The 24,426-nt window shown below is 36.4% G+C and overlaps 1 protein-coding gene across 2 annotated transcripts in view; it reads left to right on the top strand.

The window, feature by feature from the left end:
- Window positions 1-24,426, top strand: part of SLC4A10 (solute carrier family 4 member 10) — a 127,587-nt gene that overhangs the window by 69,427 nt on the left and 33,734 nt on the right. Inside the window, exons 6-13 of one of the 2 annotated variants that reach the window (XM_086615334.1) lie at window positions 2,708-2,896; window positions 14,588-14,676; window positions 19,127-19,284; window positions 21,049-21,136; window positions 21,617-21,763; window positions 22,357-22,457; window positions 23,865-24,039; window positions 24,233-24,366. In XM_086615334.1, the coding sequence (XP_086471460.1) occupies window positions 2,708-2,896; window positions 14,588-14,676; window positions 19,127-19,284; window positions 21,049-21,136; window positions 21,617-21,763; window positions 22,357-22,457; window positions 23,865-24,039; window positions 24,233-24,366 (1,081 nt within the window). Of the gene's footprint in view, window positions 1-2,707; window positions 2,897-14,584; window positions 14,677-19,126; window positions 19,285-21,048; window positions 21,137-21,616; window positions 21,764-22,356; window positions 22,458-23,864; window positions 24,040-24,232; window positions 24,367-24,426 lie in introns of both variants that reach the window. The other variant, XM_086615333.1, reaches the window with a different exon arrangement.

The raw sequence follows: 24,426 nt of genomic DNA, 5'->3' as shown, positions 1-24,426 counted from the left end.
TGAGTGCAGTTAAGCTCCTACAGCTGCTCCTGCAAGTGGGTCTGTATTAAAGGAATGACAACTGGAGATTACCAAGGCAAGAAAACATGTCTTCACTCTTTCCAAATCTGAATGCATCTTCCCTTTTTACATGTGGCAGAGGTGCTAGAGCAAAGGGGAAGTTGTTGTAAAAAAAGAAAACTCAAGGTAAGCCACTTTCTTCTCAGTTTGGCAGGAAAGGATAATTGTTAGTCACCACACTGATGCTAACTCCGTGGCTTGTGTGACTGTTAACAAGTCTAGCAGAGCATCCAGGTAAGGAAGAGGATAGCGGTACGATTTTCTCGTTCCTGGCATTTTCTCTTCTCAAGTGTATCATCTTAAATATTGGCATAATCCTAAGCAGTTAATATATTTTAATATTTAATATGGAAAATACTGTAATTCCAGGAATGAGACCATACAAGTGGAGTTCCACTGGTCTGTAAGCAAAGTGATGACCACAACCCTAAATTTGCCTGTTCTAGAGGAGTCCTTTTTTTCAGCTCTTCCTTTTGATTTCTGTCTTAGAGCAGTCCAAAGAAGGTAATCTTTGTTTTCTCATCTTCTACAATTTATCCTTTGGTCAGCAGAATTAAAGAGGAGGAGGGAGAGATGCCCAAAGTTTTATTTATATATATATATTTTTTTTTCCCCTCTAGAGATCCCCTGTCATGTTATAGGAATTACTGGCCTGTTTTGGGAGCTGTGACATGCAAATTCGTGTACTAAGGCTGACTAAAGGGAAGTCTCATCCTCAGGGCACAGGGAATTCTTTAAAAGGCAGTAGAGTTGAACAGGAAGATGAGTATTTTTCATGGAGCTGGAGCTTTCTTTTCTTTTTCTCATGTGTTGCAAACTCTTGGCTCCTTCTGAAAAAATTATACTTGAACTTGTGTTACCTTCTCTTTTGCCTTTCTATCCCTCATCTTGCTGCTGTGCCTCTCCATCTGTTCCATGAGAATCTAGAGTAAAAGAAAAACTGTGTTTGCCTAAACTGCGAGTGCAGAGGTAACTGACCTGGTGATGTGTGAGTTAACCCTGGAGATAAAAGTTCCCTTCAGAGTCAGGTGAAGCACCCCAAAACCAGATTTTATTCATTTAGGCAGACTACCAGGCAGTATTACTCTTCGGTGTGAGCCGTTTGGTTAACACTGTTGTTAACTCTGTGCAGAATGTGATTGCTGGAGAGGGTCAAAGGCGATGTGGAAAACCTCTGCATCACTCTCGTTGCGAGATGCAGATAGATTTCTCATGTTTGCATCCGTTGGCAGCTGCATTTATCTGTGGATGTAGCTTTGTCTTTTTGTGTGTGTGTCATTGTAGAGATACAGATTTGTTGGTGACCTCTTCATAGTGAGTGAAACATGCAGATAATTTGTTTTTCAGCTCTTAAAGCGGCCATGTATATGATACTTCGACTTGTTGTGTGGATATTGAGAACTTTAGAAAAACTGTTGTGTTTTTTAAATGTATATACAGTGCATAGTTGACCGTTAGCAATTAAACTCTGCTTTTAACTAGCATAATTATTTAATGCCTTTTATTATCTCTCTTCTTTTATCTTGCTTTTGGTAATTATCGAAGACCTGACAAATTATGTCTCCACAGATGATGCATCTGCTTTTTATTTTTTCTGCTCTGCTTGCCTTTCCACTGAGTTTACTGGTAGATGTGAATCTTACTTCAGCACAGAATCATGAGCTGTCTGAACTTTCAGTACAAGGAGTTTTTGACTCAGCTTATTATATCACTATTTTTGTGCAGTGCAGTTTCTTCCAATGGATATACAAGGACAGTGTGTACTTAAATGCTGTTTTACTTGCTTTGATACAAAATTTATTTTTTTCCTTTCTTTTTCTGTTAAGTGTTATTACTGTTGCTAGCAGGATTTCCCAAAATAATAATTTTAAAAAGCCCACAAAATTTTCAACAAGTCTTTTCCATTTGAAATACATAATGCACATATTTACAAATACTTTTGAACGTGAATATGTAAGAATATTTTCTGCCAGTACACTGCAAAAATGATTGTAATTTCTTAGCAGGGGGATGAATTTCACTCACACCTCCATGTGATGATTCTCTTGCAGGAACATGTACATCCAGCAGTAGAATGAAATCCTATTAAGTATTTCAAAATAATGCAGCAAATTTTCCTGTACTGTCTTATCTGAAATTTCCTTATATTGTACTGAAAGTATTGTAATTTTAGTTACAAGAAATAAAGAGCTAGACCATGATCTCCTGTGGTAAGTATAAAGGGAATAAAAAAGTTGTTTCCTTACAGCATGCCAGTCTTTGTAGCAAATAGTGTAGGGGTTATTTGGGAAAAAAAAGACACCTTATACACATCATAATCCCAGGTTTAAATGCATTACGTATAGGAGTGCCTAGGGAGTGATTTTGAAGTTACATAGGTGACCTTAATTTGGGAACTGCGTATCTTTTGATGGATTGACTTTTTTTTACATTAATAGCATCCTATTTGATTTTTTTTTCTCTTCTGAGAGTGAAACATTTCTAGATAAAACTAGATAAAACTGAAACCGTTTAATTCTATCACATTAAAGGATCTGATACCTTTCCTTTGTAATCCTATAGGGTACTAATTCTTATTATTGCAATTTAAAAAACCAAAATATTTCCTCTTTTCCCTCTGTTACTATGTTTGTGTATATATTTTCAGATATGATTCTGGACCAGCAGGTGGGTTCTGGCCAGCTCAGTGAGGATGTTCGTCACAGAGTGCATGAGGCATTACTGAAACAGCATCACCATCAGAACCAGAAGAAGCTGAGCAACAGGATCCCAATTGTGAGATCCTTTGCTGATATTGGAAAGAAGCAATCTGAGCCCCATTCTATGGATAAAAATGGTAATGTGTTGCTTTGTTTTGGATTTCGCGCTTTCAGTAACATCTGCCTGTTCAATATCGCAAGGACTTTGTTACCCACAGCTTGAACTCTGCGTGATTCTGTTCTAAAAAACTATTGTGTAAGAAGTGGTACCTTATTCATGGGAGAAGTTCCCCTTATGCATTGAGTAACACACCTGTTTAATTTGAAATTCAGGTATTCCGCACAATTCAAGGCTGTATGGAGATATTCAAGGGAACTAGCTTAAGTGTTGGAAGCAGGCTAGTTGTGTTAGCGTGCCGTCCTGTCCTGGGCGGTTGGCATGACACATTACCCTCAAATACACGTGAAGTGCTTTAGGTACTCTGTGCGATCCTTTAGACTGAGCTTGAGCGTCTGTGCAGAGTGCTGGTCTGAACTGTGGACGTGCTCTGTTAGTGCCAGAAATGTGATATGTCTATTTTTGACTTCTGTTGACTATCCAGAGCCTATTTAGTTAAAATGTAATGGATTATTGGAATAGTTTCTAAGTCTATGACAGTGTATGCATTAGCTAGTATTCAACTGGTGCTTCTGATTTCATAGTTGAGTTTGAGGGGTTGGAAAATGAGAAAAACATTTTCAAAATGACACTGTTGGAGAGATGCTGCAAGAACGGCTCCTTGTTCTTTCAGAAAAACACTTTTTGGAAAATCTTGTTTGTGAGCAAGAGAGAGCACATTTGCAGTATGGTTCTTTAGTGAAATATTGGCTTAACTTTTTTCTTTCTTGCTTTTACAGAAGCCTTTATAAGCTGTACTGTTGTTATAGGTTAATCATAATGAAAGACCATTTCTTTTTGCCACTTCCGTATTTACATAAACACAGGCCTGTGTTAGGAAACTTGCAGCCAAGTTTTGCAAATATTTCAATTAATTCACTAGAACTATACATTGCAGAATTACTGGGCCCTTTTATCTAGTATCATCATGATACCAGCAATGTTTTTGTCTGCCATAGCACAGGGAAGGCGCAGAGTGCAAGAGACAGCTGTGCGCTGTGCGGCATAGGGCAAAGAGGGAAAGAGAAGTAGCGCGGCTGATCTGGAAAGATGGGGCTGTTCGTATAAAGATGAACTTTGGTTTCAAGGAAGGACCCTTTTTTGTTTGTGTGGGGGTTGGTTTGTTTGTTTTTTCTCCCAATCATTGCCATAGAAAGTTTTAGTAGGTACTTCTAAATCTAGCTACTTCCCTGTGGAGAGTCTCAGACCTAAAAGACAATGTATAATTTCGTCTGAAGTGGTTATTAAATAGAAGCATATTAATTATGCCAAATTATAATTTTAAGAGTAAGGAAAAATAATATTTATTAAAATTTGTTTGATTATGCATATGAATGCATAGTAAAAGTAGGTAGGATCATTGTCCATCATTTTTAAGACGACTCTCCTGTTGATTTTTGCAACCTTGCTGATGGCTTTAAACAAATATTCAGGGCACAATTAAGAAAGTTAATACGATAATGTCTCTATTCCTCAATTTGCACAGATGTAAGATGACAGCTTACATTCCATAAGCTTTTTGCACTAGATCTTATATAACAAATAAGGAGTAGGTCTCCTTAAAGAGACCCCTCAGGACAAGCTGTGAAAATATCGTAAGTTCAATTTCAGTAACTTTCTGTGTCTGTTAGTGGAACTGATGCAGTAATTCACTCCAGAAACATCTCACTTTTGCCCACATTTCTTCTGGGAACCTTCATATCTCTATCTAATTAAAAAAAACAACTTTCTGATCAGGACGACATCTAAGTCCATATTAAACACACTAATTTTATATACTCAGTGGTGAAGTGATTCTGTACGTAGGAAGACGCATTCTTATGGGTTTTCAGTTGTCTGTATTCATTTTGCAAAATGAAAGACTACTGAATTCCAGTTCACGTGCCTATGTAGAGATACCTCAGAGCACTCTAACCCCTGGTTAAAAAAATCACTTAGTCATTTTCACTATGTTAGTTTAAATTAAGTTAAATGCACCATAAACAATATAAATCTAAGTAATTTTAGGAACATTGGCACAAAGGTAAATCAGCTTTTTATGTAAATTATAGTGAAGAGTTCTAAACCCAATCTTTTTGGCCACAGGTGTCTTTTAATCAGTTTGAAGCATTGCTTTTCTACTTGCACCCTTTAAGTGCTAATGCGCATTCGACAGTATCCTGAATTGGTATCTTTGAAATAGATTATGGCCCTGTGATAAAGCAAAGAGAGGTTGGTTTATTTTAAGGATCTCTCTTACCATCCATTACCCTGTTACATTAAAACGTCTGAATCTTATTTTGTTGCCTGTACTAAAATTAGTGTTAGATTTAGAAGAGGAAAACTCAGTCTAAGTTCTTGGTTTTAAAAGGAATCGTAATTTTTTCCCTTTTTAAGACAACAGCAAATAAGCAGCTCATGGGCTTGAGTGGCAACTATTGCTCCAATACTGCAGGATTGAGGGAGTGGGGAAAGAGACAATTCTGGAGAGCTGCCTAATTTCAGGCACACTGACTGCTGCCTTTTCTGGCATACTCTTAGTTATTTCTTTACCCTGAGTAGCTTGCGATAGTACTGTGTGTGTAAATTATGCAGGAATCTACACTAAAATGCTCAGCTTTCAGGAACTCTGCTGTCCTTAGAAGCTTGACAAGGGGTAGCAGCAAGATTTCTGATAATTTTCTTCTGCTGTTGCCTCATGACCCAAATGCTAGAGTTCAGTTACCGTGGTATGCTCACTGCAGCTATATATTTCTTTTTAGATTGCCGTGTCTGTACAAGCTTCTCATAAGTTGTTAAAGTATAACTTTGGATCAGGTGAAAGCAAAAGAAAAATCAGCTAAATACATGTGAAAGAAAGCAAAATTAAGGGCTATAAACACCTTATATTATTGCCAAGAGCGTGCCGTGAGACACATCTTTGTTTCCTGAGGGCAAACTGGTTTTAGTCTGCTTGTTCCCATTTGTGCACAACCATTGTGTGGAATGTATGAATGTTAAAATGTTTAATATATTGCCAACAGTAGCAGTATTGTCTCTCTTTTTAAAACAAAAAATGCATAAAAATAGTAAAATATTTTGTTATTGCTTTTACTTTCTGGATGAGAAGCTTAATTCCTAGAAGACTGCAGAGAGAAAACCAGATGATCTCAGGTACTACTGTTGAGCTTACAGCTCAGTTTCCGCCTATCAGAGATCAGAGTTTTCAGAAAACAGCAAGCGCCGGGAGCTTCAGAAGGGGCATTTATTTGTCCCTGTTGAAATGAGACACAGGAACTTGCAAAAAACTCTGCAAAAAAGGAAATTCTCAGTTTGGTTAAATTTGGGTTTAGTGTAGACAGTTCAACCGATAACAATCCTTAGCAGTCTGTAGTTTGTAAAAGAAGTGGTTCAGAGCCATAAGTCCTTGCCGTCTGGGTTATGTGGTACAGCTGAGGATGCAAATCCCCTTCTTTGTCCAAGTTCTTGACTATGCTAGCTTATACATCAGTTTCCAGGTTCTCAAGAGCAAAGTCTGAAAACAAAAACATAAACTTAAATTCAATATATGACTGTGCTGCTGACAGACCACTGTGATGTCTTTGCTGGAAGATAGTTGTACATATGTTCTCCCTCCATTTTTTCTTTGTTTAAGAGTCTGTCAGACCATCTAATTAATTTGCTTTGTATTTAGTAGTATTATCTTTTGTTTACAATGGCTTTTCTTCACATCCTCTGCAGGGCTAAGATGTCAGGGTGCTATGGATTTACCATGCATTTTTAATGCTGCCATGCTGTGTTTAACTTTCACTTTTCATTAAGCATCAAAACTGTGAGAATTAAAAGCCTGCTTTTGATGTTCCAATAAAAACCAACAGTCAAATTTGGCATAAGAGCAGGAAAAATGATTATTTTTTTTTTTTAAAGTCTAATTTGACACCAAATACCCAAAATACAGAGTGGCAAGTAATTTTAGCATAAATAGTGTAAAAGGTAGGTAGAAATGTGAATCTTTGTTATTAGTATATCATCTTTAGAAACTTTGGTTTTTAAAGCAGTTTAATTTTTTTTTTTTTTTTTTTTTTTTGAGATCAATGCGTTTTTCACTCTGGTAACTGACAGCTGTATCTGTAAATTCCGATGACATGGTCTAAAAAGCCAGAGACAATTGCAAATATGTAACACCTTTCTATTGTTAGAGGAATGCTAAAATAATTTCATAAGCCTCTCCGCTTTTATAAAGAATTCTGCAATGCAGAATTTAAGCGTGCATGGCATGGAAAAGTAGCTGATTTGATGAAAATGTAGTTTAAAAAGAAGTTTTCATCATGTAAACATTTTAGGTTTTTTGACTGGCTGTTTCACTTTTAGTCTAGACTTCAGAGTACGCACACACGTGTGCATATATATATGTGATGAGATCTAAACGATTAAAGTCTAAGAGAAAGGAACTAGAGGAGATGAGCACGGCAGTATAAGTGACTTGTAAATTGTATTTCCATGCACCTTGCTGAAGTTTTCTTTATCCGTAATAACACGATCTTGTGCCTGTTTTGTTCCGTATAACTGCTTCTTCTCCTTCGATGTCAGAGCAGACATGTTATTAATGTAAAAATTACATTATGCCACATATCATGTCTGACTTCTGAGAAATTCTGAAATTCCAGGGAGAAGTTTATCAAAATACCAAAGAGCTTGAAGAAAGCAATGGCATATTAAATTAGGGATCTTCAGAGTTAACAGCTTGAGCTGCTGGAGCAGTTAATTTTGACTGTTCTTTTTCCAAACCTTTTTCCCGTTATTTCAGTTTAGGACATGGACCAGTTGGAGAGGGTCCAGAGGAGGGCCACGAAGATGATAAGAGGGCTGGAGCACCTTTCCTATGAGGACAGGCTGAAAGAGTTGGGGCTGTTCAGCCTGGAGAAGAGGAGGCTCCGGGGTGACCTTATAGCGGTCTTCCAGTACCTCAAGGGGGCCTACAGGAAAGATGGGGAGAGGCTGTTCAGGAGGGCCAGTTATGATAGGACAAGGGGTAATGGTTTTAAAATAGAGGGAGGTAGGTTCAGGTTGGATATTAGGAAAAAATTTTTTACTATGAGAGTGGTAGAACACTGGAACAGGTTGCCCAGAGAGGTGGTGGATGCTCCATCCCTGGAGACGTTCAAGGCCAGGTTGGACAAGGCCCTGAGCAACCTGATCTAGTTGGAGATATCCCTGTTCCTTGCAGGGGGGTTGGACTAGATGACCTTCGAAGGTCCCTTCCAGCCCTAACCATTCTATGATTCTATGATTCTATGATAGACTGGTTTGGACTTCTTCATTGGTTTATGGCCGTATGAACACATGCAGAGGTGTTTAAGACTATGCTTGGGTGTCTAATTTAGGACAGTATGCTTTAGTATCCCATTAAGTCTAAATTACCGGTTATGTGATGGTGTTTGTTACTTTCCTCAGTTTCCTAATCTTTCCTAAAAGTCAGTTCAAGCATTTATGCCATAACTGAGAGCTAGCTTAGGGCATGGAGAGAGACAGACATTAGTTGGAGCCATATGAAAAGCCGTATGAAGAGATGTGTTAGTCTCTTAGTTAGTCTCTAACTGACCGTGTTAGTTTGTTTTGGAAGTAAGTCACAACAAATATCATATATATGTCTTCAAGTTTCCTGGCAGTATTGGATCTGGATGAGGTGGATTGCTCCAGCTTTCCTTGAAGAGAAGGCAAACTCAAAGATAGTTAATTCTAGCTTAAATTAGCTAATGCACTATTTCTTGTTTTACGTTCTTCTCAAATGTATATATTTTAATCAACTTGTATTATTCACAGGTTTTTACAATACTAAAATATAACTTGTATTTACGAACATTTTCATCGATATTTATTCTTTCTTTCTTCATGTTTCCTTGAACCCATGATAAATTGTGTAATCTGTATGTATAAAACTGTATCATTCATCTTTGTATTTCTTTATTTTGCTCTGTCTTTGTTGTGTCTGTCTCTAACAGGCTCATCTCATCTCTGTATCTTCCTCATCTCCTATCCTTTGGGTTCTGTAAACTCCCTGAAGGTTCAGAGGTAGTATAAATACCTATTCTTGCTTGGGCTTCACATCATTTCAAATGTACACCCATGTCTTCATCTCAGTTTCTTGACAGCATGCAACTTCTTGCTACAGTGGTTAAAAAATACCTCAGGCCTTTGTCAGCAGCTGTGGCACACTTAAGAGAAGCTTGTGTGGAATGATGTTGTTTTTTTGGGGAAAAAAGAAAGTGCCATTTCTTTATAAGTTCATTTTCTTACATCAATTTGTAAAACTGCAAATCACAGCATTTTAGTTAAAACTGCATGACTTCATGTGAATTATGCTTGAGATTCAGGCATAGCATTAGAAAAACAGGTGAAGTGACTTCTTCCTCATCCTCTTAAATTACATATCATTAGTGAGCACCAGATCTTCTTGCAGGTGCAATGGGAGTGACATGGTTCTCCACCAGTTTAAGATGTTATGGCCTAAGGCTGCATATACAATTCAGCCTGCAAAGATGGCATCAGTGCTCTGTTGTATTAGAATTATACTGTACACTTAGGAAAACTTACTTTTTTTCAATCCTTGATTTTTGATCTGGGCAGTGTGTCCATTTAGATTTGGAAAATTGTTGACTAGTTGCAGTGAAAAGCCTGTTATAGATGGCTTGCAAATCAGATTTTTTTTTTTCTGAAGGGGAAGAAATCTATATGGTCTAGAAAAATAAGCAACTTATTTTCTGATTCAGTTTTCTTTGATGTGTCAGTCACATCCAGTTTGTTTCCATTAACTGTGATTTGTATCTGAATACATTGTTCTTGGTTTTTGTCATTGGCATTCTAGAGACCTCTTGGATTTTGATTAATAAATACAACACACGTAGTTAAATGTCTTGAGCTTTAAATTTTAGAGAGTACGAGTATGTTGCATGTGACATTAATTTACTGTTGTGTTTTTTTTTTTTAATTTGGCAGGCCTAATAGTCTCAAAATGCTGAGCTCTAGCTGCAAATGCAAACTTCTATTAGTGTAAGAAATATGGACCTTATTTTGATGGATTTCGATTTTTAAGTGGCTTGGCTTTGCATGACTATTTTTTGTGTGAATTCTTGCTCTGTTCAAAGGTCTGGCAATTTCACATTATCTGAAAAAAACACTAATTTTTTATGTACATCAATTTAACATTTTAAAAACTCTACTGATACTGAATTTTTAATACATAGATAATCCTTAGCACACATTTTAACGTGATTTTATCCATTAGGTATTAAGTTCCTATGTATGTAGACTGGATAGTTCAATGATACCACATTGTGCATTTGTTTGACTGATACTTTAAAAAGTCTGAATGGTGCACTGATGATTTCTTAAAGAATGCAGCTCTTCAGGTGCTTTATGTAGATGTACTGCAGGATAAATCAAGGTTTTAAAACTTTAGATCTATAAGGACCGAAAGTACTACATTGCACTCTTAAAAAATAAAATACTGTGTTTACCCCATACAATATGTAAATAAACATTTTTCTTGAGACAGCTGAACTGGAACTGGCAAGGACAGGGCATGGAAGAGCTGAATAAATGACAAGGCTGTTGCTGCTCTTGTTCCTTCTTATTAGGGAGTTGGTAGTTTATGCCTTCACCATTCTTACCAAGCGAAGCCCCACATTGCCAACTCAAAGAAGTGATAAACGATCAGAAGTGGTTTTCTCAGAGCAGATGTTTAAAGCCTGGCCAGGGTTTGGTGTTAGTTTGTGGGGTTTTTTTGGTTTGATTTTTTTCGTTTTCCTTCTGCATATAGTGCTTTGAAGGCTTTCATATTGTAAAGATGAGATTTGGAGGGAAACTTGGATTTAGTGTACCTGTGTTCCAGAGGCAGTTTGGTACAGTGGTGACTGTTGATGTTTTGGTGGAAATCAGAGAGGAAATGCTTTATTTTTGTTTGTTTTAGCCTAGGTATGATGTGACAGTTCCTCTCTTCATTCACATAGCTCTTTAATTGATTGCTTCATGAGACCATCATGGTGCTAGTGACTGTCCTCTTTGTTTTGAGAAAACAATCAGTTGCTGAAATTAAAAGCGACTTAATGATAAAGCAGATACATAGTTGCGAACATGCTTTAGCAAATGGAACATTTTTAATGACATTGGAAAACCGGTGTAGCGTGGCGATGCCAGTGTTCACTAGGTTGTTATCAGTATGCTTTGATCTTACCCCGTTAAGAATTACTCATGTGCTTCACAGCATTCACCCCAAAGATGTCTCCTTTAAGTCAATGTGAAATTATAGACAAAACTAAATTAATTTATGAAATTTTGTGGCTTCATAGCTTAGAAGTAGAGGAAGCTACCAACTATTAAAACTAATGGTGTATGATTGCAGTCCTGCTCCTAGGGAGAGGGCCACCATAGCACTGCATCTGCCTACTATGTAGTGCAAAATACACAGGCATTTAACAAACTAAACATGTATAGGGGCAAAAATCTCTCCAAAACACAGCACTTTTTGTTGTTGCTTTTCTGTTGAAGTGCCACACAGAGACCAAGTTTCAGATTCAGGTTTTACTGACTGTATGGTTGCATAAGAAACATGCGTTCCTGCAGTGTGTTTAAGATGTTCTTTAAAAAACCATACCTGTAATGTGAAAAGTGAAATTACCTGTCTTGCCTACCTTGTATCTTTGATTGTTATTTAATGCAGTAAAAAAATCAAGCTTCTTGTTCCAGCGTCCAGAAAAGGTGTCTTAAGTTGCAGAGCTATTTAAACATCTCTTACTGCCTCAAGGTAAAACCTGTATTCTTTGAAATTACTCCAGCATATGGGTAAATCAAAGTTTGAGGTCTTCTGTTGGCACAGAAAAGAGAACATATGCTATTCTTCCCAACTTCACATACTTACTGGTTGTGGCTTTTATTTCCTACTATATATATTTTTACATATTTTTCTCCTAAAAGAAAAGTGGACACAGTGTTTAAAAGTTAGCCTTTGGACTGTTAAGCTAATAGCTTAGAGGCTTTTGACACCTCTAATTATGATGTTAAAACTTCAGTATTTATAAGAAGTGGTCCATGCTCTGATTCCTTTGTTGGTCAATATTTTTATCTCCCTGGCAGATATTGCTGCTCTCATTTTCTTGAATTTTTGGGTCTAGGGAGAAAAAGTATAAATGTAAATCCCCAATTAACAACAGAAAGATAATGAGCTACTATTTCTGTTACTTTCCTGTAACATTTTTGTAACATAGTATGTATATTAGTATGAGTAACTATTACAGGTATTTCTCTTTATATAGATCTTAGAATACAGAGTAGTGTTTAAAAGGAAGAAATTAAGAAGGTTTCATATTACTAGATTTAAAGTTTTCTGGGAGTAAGTTAGGGCAGAAATATTCCCTGAGCATTTTATGGCTTCTCTGTTAGAATTAGTGGAAGTTTTTTTTGTTACGTTATTAAAATCTCCAACATAGTGCAGAAATTAAATTTATATATTAATTATTTTTTAGCAGTTAATACTACAGGATGTTTCCTGTAAAAATAATTCTAAGGCTGCTAATACAGAAAAAAAATTACTGTGTGAGGTAGCGTATGGGGTACATACTGTACAGGTGATGGTGTAACAATGATGGAGCTCAGTGTTTTTCCTTTAAGTTCTAATTAAAAGAGACAAATTCAATCACCGTTTATAAGCATCTTGCATATTTAATAATTTCTGGTTTCTTATTTGCAAAATTTGTCTCTCATGACATCTAGGAATTAATAGTCCTTTTTTTATTCCTTTAAGTTATATTAATATGTTACTTTCTGAAATCAATACTTTATTCTTTTTCATATCTAAATTCTAGTCCTGACTTATTTTTTATCTACTTGGTTAGGTTAACATGTCTGTTGTCTGGTTTTTTTTCCATTCTTTGTTTATTTCACTGTGCTGCTGAAAAAAAGCCTTAATTTCTGTTCTTGTTTTGATCTGTCCTTGTCCTGAATCAGAGAGAAAATAGAAATATTTGCATTTTTAAGAATGATACATTTAATAAGATTTCCAGCAATACATTTTAAAACATTCTGTTCCTGTACTTCCTAATGAAAGTGAAATCTCTCTGGCCATACTACCAGGATGCAGCAGAAGAGTAAAAACTGTTTTGTGTCGTGGGAGATTTGCCTAGTGGAAAATGAGATGATGATTTTCATGAAAACCAACCTTTTCTTTGAGCAAGTGTTTCAATTGGGAATTCATGACCAGACTTAGACAGGGATACTGTAGTGCTGAGCTGTGACAGAAGCTGGATGCTTCAGTGTTTTGGCAGTGGTCGAGACACTGTTGCAAGTCTCCTGTCCTGTTCCGACTGGATCCCGTGAAGCGCTCGGTTTCCTGGCTGTGGCTGAGGACATGCTTGGACGACAAGTGTGTGTAACAGCGGTGTGAGGGGACACGCCGTGGCTTTCGAGTTGCCCAGACAATGTGCCTAGCTTAGGACTTTCTGACTGTCTTCATCTTCAAGTATTGTGAACATATGGTCTTTGTTACTGTGCAAGCTTAGGTTGATTTTCACCAGAACCAATGTTTTCACATCATCATTTCTCAGTCATATGAGAGATTTTATTTGCTATGGAAACAAATACATGCTGGGCACGAGATGCTGACTCTGGGCCAGTTGGACTGCTGTTATTCCTGGTTATGTGTTAGGGCAGTAAGAGATAGTTGGCTTGTGTATTTGGTACTTTTTCCTGTACTTTGTTCTGGTGTTCGGAGCTGTGCGTGGCTCCTGCCGTGTCAAGGGAGGGAGGAGGAGTGAAAGCAAGCAGGGGACGGCCTGTCACCCTGTGGGGTTTGTGTGCTGCCCTACTGCCAGCCCCACACCTTCAGTGTCTGTGTGTAGTGGCCTCTGACTATGCACAGGGGCAACGTTGGCATTAAGTAAAAATATCCTTTATGTGACATATGCTTGTTACTTAATCCTGTTTTTCTTTTTGAACTTTTGTTGGCAAAATTTTGTTGGTCACAAGGCTTACTGTTTGCTTATACAAGACTGAGGTGTGTTTAAACACTTCTAATTTTGAGATATTTTTAAAATTTCTATAACACTTTACTAAATCCTCTCTGGAATTTTTTGGAAACGTGTTTACTGAAACGTTTGTTTTTTACATGTCAATAATCACATTGTTCAATACTGAGTTTTTAAATTATCTTTATTTCCAATACATCTGTTTTTATAGCAGCCTACTTTCATGCTGGGTTTTGTAGTTGTTATAATCAGGACATTCTTGTACACATGAGTAAATTTATGAAAATTAGTCATCTGGTTTTGTTCAGTGAGGAGTATTATAGACAGATATTGCCCCAAATTGGCAGCTCCTCAAATTACTTACAAAAACTATATGAATACAGGACTTTCCTCAAATGTAGTTTCTTAAAAATGGCAAGCTTTAATTGGCATAGAAAGTTTGTCTTCCAATATTCAAGAGTGTATTTTACATTTTCTAAATTACGTTCTCCCATTCCTAACTGCACGTGATAAACGTTCTGTCTTTTGAGAATGTGTTATTCTAAATAAGTCTTTAATTAAAATGCCATGTTTAGATGCTTCATATACATATGATATGAAATGTATGTAGTTCTTTAACAACTATTTCATTAGATGTTGTTTTATTTATAGAAGTAATTGTTAGTATTTTGTAATAACGGTACTTTTTTTAGCAGGTCAGATTGTTTCCCCACAGTCTGCTCCAGCCTGTATTGAAAACAAAAACGATGTGAGCAGAGAAAACAGCACCGTTGACTTCAGCAAGGTCAGTGTTCACTGGTGGTAAAGAGAGCTTCCTCACTACCAAACAGATCTTTTAATTTAAATAAAATGAATCCATGTGAATCAGAAAAAGCTGTGAAGTGCAGATTTTACTTCAGCATTAAAGTTTCATGTGCACTGCAGCACAATTTGTATATCTAAAAAAAGATTTTTTTGTTTTCTTGATAAATTACTGGTAATAGGAAATCACAGTTTAGGAACATAGATAAATTTATTGCATGACAATATCATAGGTGTATATTTGTAGGGGTAATTTTTACAAATTAACAGAAAATTATTTAAGTAGGAAAGTAATTCAGAATTCTTATAATTCAGATTTACCTCTCAGTTTTTTATTTTTTTGTAGAAGTAAGGCATGAATGCAAACTACGTTTTTTATAACCTGAACTCGTGGATTCCAGATGTCTCAAACAGAATGTGTTTCTGTAAACCTACAACTTAATTCTTCTGGCAAGCCAAGATATTTCAGTACACTTTACAAAAGATGTTAACTGTTCAGTAATGGAGATTGCAATGACAGTTCAATGTTAGATAGCAAAGAAAAGCAAACAGCTTCTCGTTTTAATGTAAGGGAGAATTCTAATTTGTTTAAGAAGTCTGTACGTGCCTAAAACAAACTGTCACATTAGATACAGATGACAGGCCTGACAGGGATAGATGGCTTCAGCTGACACATTAATACAACAAAGGTTGAGTAAGTGAAGAAAGGTGATTTAAACCAAAATTCTGAAGAACAGCACTTTGAGTCTGTTGAATCTTAGTGCAGCTGAGCTGAAAGTAGAGTTATGTGATTGCTCCATCTGGTGCCAGACTTATTTCCTAGCAGCAGTAGCTATTTACACCATTTGAATTCTTGACTGCACATGCCAGAACCGGGAATGGTATACGGCTGAAATCAAGACAGGAAACAGATCTTTTTGTCAAAGACAGTGAGAAGAAAGGAGGCTGGCTGGGCATGTATTGTGGACCACATTTCTACAGAGGTAGCAAGGAGACCTAGAAACAGTGACAGATTGTTAAAAATTTAATGCTAACACTTTAAAAATATTTAAAACTAGAATTATAATGCTTTAAAAAGTCAAGTATGATTTTGGTTTCCTGATATTTTCATTAAAAGTGTTAACTAAGACTAATTCTTTTGGCAAGTGTTCTAATATTGAGATGTAAAATTTTGTAAAGGATATCTAATATAAATAAAGCTGTTTATTCAAAATTAAGCTGTGCAGAGGTGAAGCTCCTAGCAACCCAAAGGGAACAACATAGCTTTCAGTAGTGCTTTTCTTGCACGTTTCCCCAGTTGCTTTGAGTGTGGTAGAATCAAAATCCCTGTCTGTTATGTAGTTGCATGGTGTTTGTATTAAACAAGAATGGAAGCTGCATCATTTGATCCTTCACTCGTTATTTTTGTGGTGCTGCAGCTTTGCTGATCAAAAGAGCTCTTCCTGTTTAAACTGGCCTGAGAAGAGATTGACACGTCATCTTTTTGCTAGCCTCAGCAGTGTTAGATACCAAGAAGAATGTCTGAAATATGAAAGGAACAGCTTTTGTTTGCAGAAATTAAATGACAGTAAAGGATTGTAATCTAAATACCTTTTTGACTGCCTTCAGATAGATCCATTTATCTTTTTGAATATGCATAAATATAGTACAATTTCCCCTTGAAATGTGCTATTGCAATAACTCCCAACGGTTATAATTGGAACTATATGCACAGATTGAGAGAAAAGTAGAGTAGTACGCTAATTTTCTCTTGAGTATTGTGGTTTCTTGCTCTAATTTTGTTCCAAATATTAATTTCATTTATCTTCTACAATAAAGCACCTTTGACTACCTCACATATTCTCTCCTTGCTAATCTATCTCCCTTGGGCTACTTCTAATATTTCAAATTTTGGAGTTGGTTCAAAAAGCTCACTTAATCTGAATACTACACTCAGACTTTGTTGATTGTATTGATCTCTATGAATAATATGAGACACAGCACTAAAAGCTGTCTCAAATGTTACTTCAGTAGCACAGAGAAGGAGACGTAGTTTCTGATATTTGTACTTTTAAATGTGTCACTCCTTCCTCTGGGGACCTCATGAGGACTTTGTATTCTGGGGGTGATATGGAGGTGATCTGTTACAGCACCACTTTGTCCTATGTCTGAGCAGGATGGGGATGGCAGTTTAACAACTGCATCTGGCTGGTCTTTGCCTCTTATGCCAGAGGCTGAAGGGAGACCTAGTTGTCCTGAAATATGAAATGCACAAAGAGACTGCACCCGCATCCCTTCTCATGGCAATGTTTCTATGCTCTACGTGGAAACAGTATTTCTGAATCCAACCCCGGTCCCGTACTGACAGAGTTTGGTCTTTCAAATGCCATGTGAAATAATTGACTTGTTTTTAAATATTAGTTGGCCCTGCTTATAAATAAATTTGATTAATATGTGTCATGGCTTTCCTAAGAAGTGATGTTGCGTATTTTCTGTTTGTCTTCATGTCAATTTATGTTTGTTCTGGGAGAGGCCCCCCCTGCTCTTTTTGGTCCTTGAGTTGCCCTGAAGGGGAATGGCCTCCGCATTAGTTACTTAGCTTTATGTTTAATTGGAGCTTACTGGGACTATTCAGTGCCAGGTCATGAATGTGGCTCAGGTTAGGGTGCAGATTAAGATGCACATGAGGTCTCTCTAGCTAAAGACCTCTTGGGATAAGAGATGTATGATGTATAGGTTAGATGAAGCATTCGAAGGATGTAGTGGAAGCAACACCCAGGGTTTGGATGTATTTGCCCGCTTTGATGCTTCTCTGGCAGCTACTTCCCTTTTAACTGGGGCTCTGTTCACTACCTAAAAGATTTTGGAATCTCAAACTGATAAATAGTACAGGAAACGCATCTGGAAATACTTTCTGGTAGACAGGAGACTGAATGTTTCTTTCAGATTTGAATCTTGATCTTGTGATCCTGTACGCTAGTGGGACCTTAAGGTGACAAATGCAGGATGAGAGAGACATTAATGTTAAATCCATTCGCAAGGTCTAATCAGAACAGAATGCACATTGCTGTGTACCTGAAAGACTGGTTACTTTCTCTCAACTATAAATGACTTACGACACCAAAATTAGGCGCAAACCCAAATCCTTTTGTGTTTTGTATTTAACCCTGAAGAGTTTTGTTGTGATTTGAGTGGGGAGTAGGATTTACCTCACTGATACTTTACCTTGAAAAAGTACTTGTTCTCTAACCTTCCAGGTTGATATGGTGCTTGTTTAACTTTGTGAGGTGTTTGGTCATCATTCTAGATTAGCTTAGGGTAGCATTAGACATCTCTTTGTGATCCCAGCAAAATAAGATTTTGTTACGCAGGCAACTGTATTATATCTGAATTCTGATTTAGTGCCAGAGCCATTTGCAAGAAAACAATTTTCTAAATATTACCAAAAACTATGCAAACTAGTACTGACAGATGGCTGTAAGATAGACATTAAAATGGTCCACTTTAACAGTTTATATTGGATTTGGTTGCTGTTGTTGTGTTTAGATTAATAAAAGGAAAGCAAATGACAAAATTCATGCATTTTGAAATGTAGACAATACTGGTGCATAATGAAATCAAACATACATTATATAGTCTATTACTCCATGTCGATCTTTGTTACAGAGTGAACTCTAGACTGATGCTGAGGAAATAAATACAAATGAAGACATTCCTAGGCAAATACCTTTAGCTTACATAGTGATGTCATGACAAAGCTGTTTCTCTTGTCTTTTCCTAGCGTCCTTGCAAAAGTCAACATCATTGCCTTAAAGCTCCGAAGTTTTTATTCTGCTTTATTCTTTCAGTTTACTCTTGAGACAATCATAGTCATAGCTTATTTTCTGTTGTTTTCATCAAGACAACTGTCTTCCATTAAATCTGAAAAAAAAAATGCATCTCACTTAGAGCAGTAGAAGACAAATTACTTAGAGTGGAACCTGTTGTTCTTCTCATTGAGATTATAATACAGCAACTATGAACTATGAATTAATGATTTCCAGAATCGTTACTTATGGAAAAATAGGATGTTTTCATTTCTTCTACTGTTATGACTTACTGATGGTGTTATGAATTATTGATGCTGTTTTGATTATTGATAATAAGTATTACTAGGAAATTAATACTGTATTCTTAACAACATTTTGAATGTGATTTGTTGTCTTTATAAATTAATTCTGCAGTACTTTAACTATGTTTCCAAGAAAAATTAGTCAAATAATGAAAGACCAGTTGTTTGGTTTTGAGGAATGCTCTTATTAAAAAAAAATATTTAACAGACAGGAATAGCAGAAACTGTATAATTGAAATAACTAAGATTATAGTGCAGTGACCAGAACGTCTCTGTCAATAAACCAGAGGGAAAAAATCCCTGTGAATAGCTTTTAGGTTGTAATGTTATACACTTTTCCCAGGTTGACCTACACTTCATGAAAAAGATACCACCTGGAGCTGAAGCATCAAATATCTTAGTTGGTGAACTGGAGTTCCTGGACCGTGCGGTTGTCGCTTTTGTTAGGTTATCTCCTGCAGTGCTGCTTACGGGACTAGCTGAAGTTCCAATTCCAACAAGGTACAGTTGTATTTATTTCTCTTCATGTTTTAATGAGTGCCTTGTGAAGGCAGGGTGATGTGACCTTCAACTTTGTCATCTGTTGAGCTATAGTTTGGTTCTTTCTTTAAGACAGACATCTCTCAGAGACATCTTTCCACTCATCCTTTAAATGATGTATGGATATATTCAGAAACATGCCGTTTGTGTGTGCAGATACTCATTCTTTGCAGAAGTTGAAATGATAGCTTGTGAGGTAACAACACACAGTTTATCATGTACAAACTGATAATACTGCAGATGAAATACTAAGGTGAAATGTTCAGCTTCTTATAATATTTTGTCTGGAACTGAAACTAATTGTGTGATACAGCATAATTATGTCCAGAAGGAAAAAATGAAGAAAGAATTGAGTAGATGGAAAAAACAAGCTATGATTTGATTGACTAGGGATAGTGAATGAAGAACATGCTGTAAATATCATGCTCCTCTAAAAGTTACTTTGTAGATACTTGTGTGGTAGTGAAGTGACTTTTAGCCATACATTTTTATTAGATTAATTTTTTGAAGTTGAAAATTTTTCTGACGAAGTACTTTGGTTCTGAGAACAAATGAGAGGAATTTTTAAAAAATGTCTAAAGGAGACTTTGTAATCAAATAGAAAGCATTTAGATAGATCTGCAGATACGTTGTTTCCTGCTGGGGTTGATTCATATCAAAACTCCAAATTGATTCTCTCATGTCTGAGTTCACTTACTTAACTATTATATCAGTCTCTCACTTTTTTTGTATTTGTGCATGTGTTTGTACACAGTCTGTCTCTCTTTCCCTTTCCCTCTTTCAGTTTCTATAAAAGTAGAATTTCAATAGAAAGCACTAGTGTATTCCAGTAGTTTGTGACACTCAGGAAGGAGTATTGTACTATGAAATGCAATGCTGAGACTCAACTCCTTGCTTCTAGTCAGATAAACTACGAAATTTTCTTTAAGTTGTAGTTACTCTGGATGTGACTTTGTCTTTTCTAATTTTTGCATGTGTATAAGGGACACTGAGGGACTGAGCTGGCTTTGAAAAAAACTTCTGAAGCCTTGCCTCATAACTTCACCCAACTCCCCACAAAAAATACCCACCACAAGGAAAACAACAGATTTCTGATTTTTTTTTTTCCAAAAGAAAATTAAATAATTAAAAAAATTAGAATAATTAAGAATTTCTGCAAAAATGTAAAAAAAAATTGTCTTTTTCATTTTAGCAAAAACGAGAATTTCAGTTATTTCATTTGAACCTATCCTCTGCATTTTATAGAACCTTAGTAGCTGCCAGCCTAGGTTAGAGGCTGCCTAGTGACTTAGTGGGAATAGGAACAATTTAAAAATTATTTTATTTGGGGTAATTTAACTTACTCACTATTACAATAATACTACTACCTTGATTCTGTCGAATTAACAGAATTAAATAAATTGATGTTAATGTGTTCTGTACATATATTATAATTACATTTATTTATTATGTAAGATAAGGTTTGTTATGTAAGGAGGTTTTGATAGTCTCAATCAAGTCTGACTGTGAAGCTTATGATATATTTTTGGAAGCTATTTTCACATTTTTTTTCTAACCAGAGCTTCATGTTTAAATGCATGTGTGAGGATCTAGAAGGAGATTATATATCATATTTGTCTTAGAGGTTCTTCTAGTCTAATTTTCAAATAAGTTCTTGTATAGTATGTATACTTACTTTCAACCATCTAGCCTTTATGATTTTTTTAATTTATCTTTTATTTGCAGATTTTTGTTTATTCTTCTTGGACCACTGGGTAAAGGGCAACAATACCATGAGATTGGGAGATCAATTGCAACACTAATGACAGATGAGGTATTTTTATTCATGGCTTGGTTTTACTCATTTTGTACTGACTGCAGAGGTGTAGTAGGACATCTCCAATGTGGAGTTGTCTAGATGAACTGTGACTAATCATTCTGATGATGCACAAATAACGTTCTAGTTCATTTCATGATCCTTTAACAGCCCAAGTTATGCTGCCATATTCACATGCATGGATTATTTTCACTGAGAAGATTCCGCAGTTACTTTCCAGGGAATTAATAGTGTTTTAAGCTGTATAATCTCTAGAACATTTAACACCCATAAGGATGTTTTTCTATGCCAGCTGGAGCTTCTGTGAAAACTATGTACCAGAAACTCTAGTCAGTTGAAGCTGAGGTTGGTTGTTTGATGGAAACTGCATGCAGTATGTTCTATTTCAAAGAAAACTGGCCATTTTGAAAAGTGTTCTGAAAGTATTCTTTTCCCCATCTCTTTTTCCTCCCACGTACACTTCTACATTTTTCACAGGTGTTCCATGATGTTGCTTACAAAGCAAAAGACCGCAATGACTTGGTGTCTGGAATCGATGAGTTTCTTGATCAGGTTACTGTTCTTCCTCCTGGAGAGTGGGACCCAACAATTCGAATAGAACCACCTAAAAATGTTCCCTCTCAGGTTTGTATGCTGTAAAATTCAGATACTTTTAGACGTTGTGATGAATTTTTGCTAGATGGAATTAAGTCTCATTAATTTAGCATTTAGCAGAGTCAGTATATAGACATTTTGTATGCTCTTTTTTTTCCATTAACTTACTTTAAGTGAACCCTTGTCTTGCAAGCATACAGTATAGTGATGGCATTTTGTGTAGTTCAATACTAGTGCTCTCCTGAATAAAGACAGGTGGTTGTATCTAAAGATCTTAAATTCAGGTGTAATTGATTATAAGCATCTTTGATTATTCCAACAGCCATGGTTTGCTATGGTTCTAAGCTTATTGCAAGAATTGATCAAAGCAGCCTGGCTTGCTACTCTTGAAAGTATTTTCTGATATGAAGTTTTCTGTGATCAATTATTTAAATTTCGTAGACCACAATTCCTTCTACTGTTTCCTGTTATAGGACTCCTCTACAGCTTATGAAGAGGTTATGTTGATGAATCTTACAATAAAATTTACATATTTAGTCTTTCAACTCTGAAATCCTGCTTCCTCTGCTAAAATTATGTTTTGATTGTTAAGACCCATGAGAAGTATTTTTTCCTTCTGGTAGGAGAAGCGTAAGATCCCAGGAGTGCCAAATGGAACTGCAGCCCATGGAGATGCAGAACAACCTGGAGGACACTCTGGACCAGAACTGCAACGCACTGGAAAGTTAGTGAAAACATATGCCAAATCTTAAGTGTTCTAAGTGATGCACTTCCAGAGGAACCATAATGGTCTGGTTCTCTCTCAAATGACTGGCTTGGCATATGATTTTTTTCAGGCATTTTTCCTGATTTTCATACCACATTAGTTGAAAAGGACAGTATGTGCTAATTTGTGGAGAGGGGGAGAGGACAAGAGGATTTGAGTTTTCACACTGTATTTATTGCAAGCTCCTTTCTCTGTTCTTTATAAAGGTCAGACCTTGTTAAACTTGATTAACGTTTCTTGTTTTTGTACAGCACAAAGGAAAAGTTGGGAATAGTCTTGTGCTGTATCTTATAAGTGCTCACAACTATTTTGTAGTTGAAGTTTCTTGGTTGTGCAGCTCTAGCATTTCTTTTTTTTTTTTCACCTCAGTAAGCCATGATATGTCCTGGTACATGAGGCTATGATTACCATGGTGGCTGCAAAATACATACATCAGAAGGAAGCATCTGCCCCAAGCAATACTTCTGTTTTCTTGTTTAATATGATGTGGTGTAAGTGCATCGACTGTCAGTGGCTGCCTTAGTGCAGTGTAGCTGTGTGATAGACTTTTCTTTTACCTTGTTGCCTCTTCATATTTAATTATTGTTTCTACCTGCATAAGGCTAAAGATTCAGCTGCAGCATTGTTGTACACAGTGGGGCAGAGGAGATGATGGCTAGTCTGGCTGTAAGCCATTCTCTCACTGTTGAACCTGGTAGTTGATGGCTTGAAGGATTGTTCTAGTATTTAGGAGATGGTGGCACTTCGTCTTCCTCTTTAGCCCAGCAACATCTGATATGTTGGGTGCCTGTGAGAAAAAGAGCATTGTGGGGATATTTACTTTAACTGTATGGTATATTGTAAGGGAGCGTCTGTTCTTAAATGTTTGATTATATTTAGCATAGTGTAAATGACAAAAGATGACAGTTCTTGTCCTTGGAAAATTGCAGCCTGCATTCAGTTCTATCATCAAGTGTATTTAGGAACAGATTCTCAAATAAAGAATGTGAAGCTCTATATGTAGACGTGTGGGCAAATGGGCACTGTGGTAGCTCTCTGATTAAACACATGCAAAGAATTATTTTACATAATAATAGTGGTTTGTGCGTGGGAGCTAACAACTGTTCAGAAGTTTTGGGTCTGGATGATTAGATGAAGATTTTATAAATAAAACATGCAAATTAGTTTGTTTTAAAAACACAATTTCCTGATTAAAGTTATCAAAACAGGGTTCCCAGAAAGGTTCTTCTGGGAAGAGTGAATTATCAGAGGATGTATCACTTGATCAAGGGGCAATAGCTTCTCCTTAGTATGTTTAAAACAATACTATGGAAGAAAGTTCGGTATGCCTTTTTCATTAATTTGATCTCTTCTACTCTTTTTTAGATTTTTTGGAGGATTGATTTTAGATATAAAAAGAAAAGCTCCCTTCTTCTGGAGTGACTTCAGGGATGCTCTCAGTCTGCAGTGTCTGGCATCGTTTTTGTTTCTCTACTGTGCTTGCATGTCTCCTGTCATCACATTTGGTGGTCTGCTGGGAGAAGCAACTGAAGGTCGTATAGTATGTGTTAAATCTGAACTTTTAAAACAAACTTGCATTCCTAGGTTTGTGGTTTGTATTTTCTTACTGTTGCATGAATAGCCTTTAAATATTGATGTTTCGATGTTTCAATATTTAGAAGGCTACAGGCCAAGGCGTTGCAAAAAGAACCTGTTTGAAAATTTATGGATACTTCTCTCTGTATCATATTCAGAGTGCAATAGAATCGCTGTTTGGAGCATCCATGACTGGAATTGCCTACTCTCTCTTTGGCGGACAACCTCTCACTATACTTGGCAGCACAGGACCAGTTTTAGTGTTTGAGAAGATCTTATTCAAGTTCTGCAAGTAAGTGAAGATCATGATATGCATCATCCCTCAGATGATGTTAAGTAAAAGTAGAGACAT

The sequence above is a fragment of the Tauraco erythrolophus genome, chromosome 8 (assembly GCF_009769465.1).
Source record: "Tauraco erythrolophus isolate bTauEry1 chromosome 8, bTauEry1.pri, whole genome shotgun sequence".
Taxonomy (NCBI): Eukaryota; Metazoa; Chordata; class Aves; order Musophagiformes; family Musophagidae; genus Tauraco; species Tauraco erythrolophus.
Note: the sequence above shows the minus strand (reverse complement) of the source record. Positions and strands in the feature narration are given on the sequence as shown.